Source organism: Aplysia californica, unplaced genomic scaffold (genome assembly GCF_000002075.1).
Source record: "Aplysia californica isolate F4 #8 unplaced genomic scaffold, AplCal3.0 scaffold00816, whole genome shotgun sequence".
In the NCBI taxonomy this organism is placed as follows: Eukaryota; Metazoa; Mollusca; class Gastropoda; order Aplysiida; family Aplysiidae; genus Aplysia; species Aplysia californica.
This window is the reverse complement of record NW_004798086.1, coordinates 241,688-244,321: the sequence shown is the minus strand read 5'-3', so window position 1 is coordinate 244,321 and position 2,634 is coordinate 241,688. Positions and strand designations below refer to the sequence as shown.

The window sequence follows — 2,634 nt, the reverse complement described above, 5'->3', positions numbered from 1 at the left end:
CGAGTATTTCATTATTTCTGGTGACACCCAGACAGCAAGGCTCGATGCCCCCGTCTTAAATTACCAAAATTGTGTCGAAGCGGGCGCAAACATTTTCATTCAAAAAGAGAAAAGGGGGCTACGATTTAACAAGGAAAAATTATCAAATAACGCTTTGGCGTTATTCAAAACAATGACGTCTAGATTTATATCGAAATGAAAAGAAAGAAAAAAAGATTCCACCATGCCCTGACAGCAACTCAGGCAAGAGAAACTTTAAGTTTTATCATAAAAGGGTTCGCTTCCTTATCCAACTTTCTTGAAGTACCACATTCATTCCTTGAGTCTTACCAAAAAGTTGGAAGATGCACGTTATGATTTCGTTTTCTTCTCAAACAGGAGAGAACCGTTAGCTCACTTTCCCTGATCTTTCCCTGTTACCCATTTGTTTAGGTTCCCCAAGTAGGTTGCTCGGGGCCTACCCCACACTTTTTATGAATGAAATGCGAGAATTCTTCCGCCAAGACTGACCTGCGGGCAGTGACTGGGACTTGAGTCTGGCGTATTTGTTGACGTGTCTGTTGGACTCTGTGTACACGTAGTAGCCGACGCCGTTGGTGTGGTCTCCGTTGGGCCCGGTGCCGGACGTGGGCGTGCTGCCGTGACGTCGGTTCCACTGGAAGTCGTCGTGAGAATCCTGGAGATGACGTCAGCAAACGATTGTCTTAAGTCACAGGTCACAGACCTGACAACAACTTATTTAGTCTCCGTCAAACGATTGTCTTAAGTCACAGGTCACAGACCTGACAACAACTTATTGAGTATCCGTCAAACGATGACTGAAGTCACAGACTTAGCAACTTATTTAGTCTCCGTCAAACAATGACTTAAGTCACAGACTTGACAACTTATTTAATCTCATTCATACGATTGTCTTAAGTCACAGACCTGACAACAACTTATTTAGTCTCCCTCCGTCAAACGATGACTTAAGTCACAGACATGACAAAAACTTATTTTGCCTCCGTCAAACTATATCTTAAGTCACAGAATTGACTTAGAAACGCTTATATAGCTTCCGTCAAATGGTATCTTGAGTCAAAGACTTGACAGCAGCCTATTTAGTCTCCTAACGATATCCTCGCTCGCAATATACGGAAGGCAATTCCTCGTTTGTATACAGCCAATTTTGTTATCTAATTTTCCAGCATCACAAGCTTCCCTATAACTGCATTTCTATTTAGCTTATTTTCATAAATTTGGCCGCAAAAAGAATAATAGAGAAACAAATACTTCATGCACTTGATGTAGGATGTATTTGTTGGGGTTTCATCGATTACGCAATAGCTGTAAATAACAGAGGGATGTATTGTGCCGGCTGAACTAGCGTGGTGTGTATCAAAATTTAAGTCATAAACTTGACAAAGACTTTTTAAACTTTCATCTTTAGTTTTAGATTTAGTAAGGCTTTAACCGCATTTGCAACACGAATAGGTTATGAAAGTTCTGAAGATTAGAAGAAGGAAAGAGACAGACAGACAGACAGACAGACAGACAGACAGACAGACAGACAGACAGACAGAGATGGAGGGAGAGATCGTGAAAACGAGAGAGAGGAGAGACCGAGAAAGCGAGAGAAAAAAGAGAGAGAAAGAGAGAGAGAGAAGGAGAGAGAGGGGGAGAGAGAAAGAGAGAGAGAGAGAGAGGAGAGAGAGAGGAGAGAGACAGAGACAGAGACAGAGACAGGGACAGAGGGGAGAGAGAGGGCGGAGAGAGGGGGACAGCTCTTAGAAAGAAACAGCAGAAGGATGCATAAGGAAAGAGAAGGGTCACGAAAGAGTAAAATCTCCGACCTGAATCAGATTGCACATGCCAGTCTCGAAGGTGCAGTCAATGAGCAGCTGGGTGTTGGCGGGAACTGTGATGTGACCTGTGTCCACGGAGCATCCGTACAGCAACTGGATTCTCTTCACGTCCAGAGTGCTCAGACGAAGACGTTGACCCAGTTGTTGACCTTTAGCCAGGTTGGGTTTGGGTGTGATGGTTGGCTTTGAGCCGTCCACGGCGAAAATGTAGGCCGAATAGTGCATGATGGACCTGGGAAAAGTTCCCTTGTTAGTTTTCTTTTGATTTTTGCTCAGTTGTTTTTTTTAGGTCACTTGTATTTGGTACCCTGACATCCTTGCAGTCTGTCCATAGGAGTTGAGACAGAACATGAAAAGGAAGAAAATAGAGGAAGGGATAGTAGAAAGAACCAATGAACTAACGAGTGGTGTAATAGATGCATAAAAAAAACAATTAAGAAACAAGTAATAATGTTAGAAGTAGAAAGAACCAATGAAAGAACGTTATCAGTAGAAAGAACCAATGAACTAACAAGTAATAATGTTATAAGTAGATAGAATCAATGAATTAACGAGTAATGTAATATATGTATTTAAAAAGACAACGAACAAACGAACTAATGAACTAACAGGTAATTATGTTAGAAGTAGAAAGAACCAATGATCTAAGGAGACAAAATGTTTTAAGTAGATAGAACCAATGAACAAACGAGTAATAATGTTATAAGTAGATAGAACCAATGAACAAACGAGTAATAATGTTATAAGTAGATAGAACCAATGAACAAACGAGTAATAATGTTATAAGTAG

At 41.0% G+C, this 2,634-nt stretch overlaps 1 protein-coding gene across 1 annotated transcript; it reads right to left on the bottom strand.

Annotated features, from left to right (window-relative positions):
- Positions 1–457: 457 nt before the first annotated feature.
- LOC106013342 (MAM and LDL-receptor class A domain-containing protein 1) lies at positions 458–2,070 on the bottom strand. The gene is made up of 2 exons (XM_013088812.1): positions 1,833–2,070; positions 458–676 (listed from the first exon to the last, which is right to left on the bottom strand). Exons 1-2 carry the CDS (start codon positions 2,067–2,069, stop codon positions 458–460), a joined length of 456 nt encoding a protein of 151 aa, XP_012944266.1. The 5' UTR covers position 2,070.
- Between the last annotated feature and the right edge of the window lie 564 nt (positions 2,071–2,634).

Excerpts from the sequence above, each read along its gene's own strand:
- LOC106013342 (XM_013088812.1), bottom strand. The coding sequence starts at position 2,069 with ATGCACTATTCGGCCTACATTTTCGCCGTGGACGGCTCAAAGCCAACC. Across the intron at positions 677-1,832 it reads GCATGTGCAATCTGATTCAG|GATTCTCACGACGACTTCCA; the intron begins GTCGGAGATTTT and ends CGTCATCTCCAG.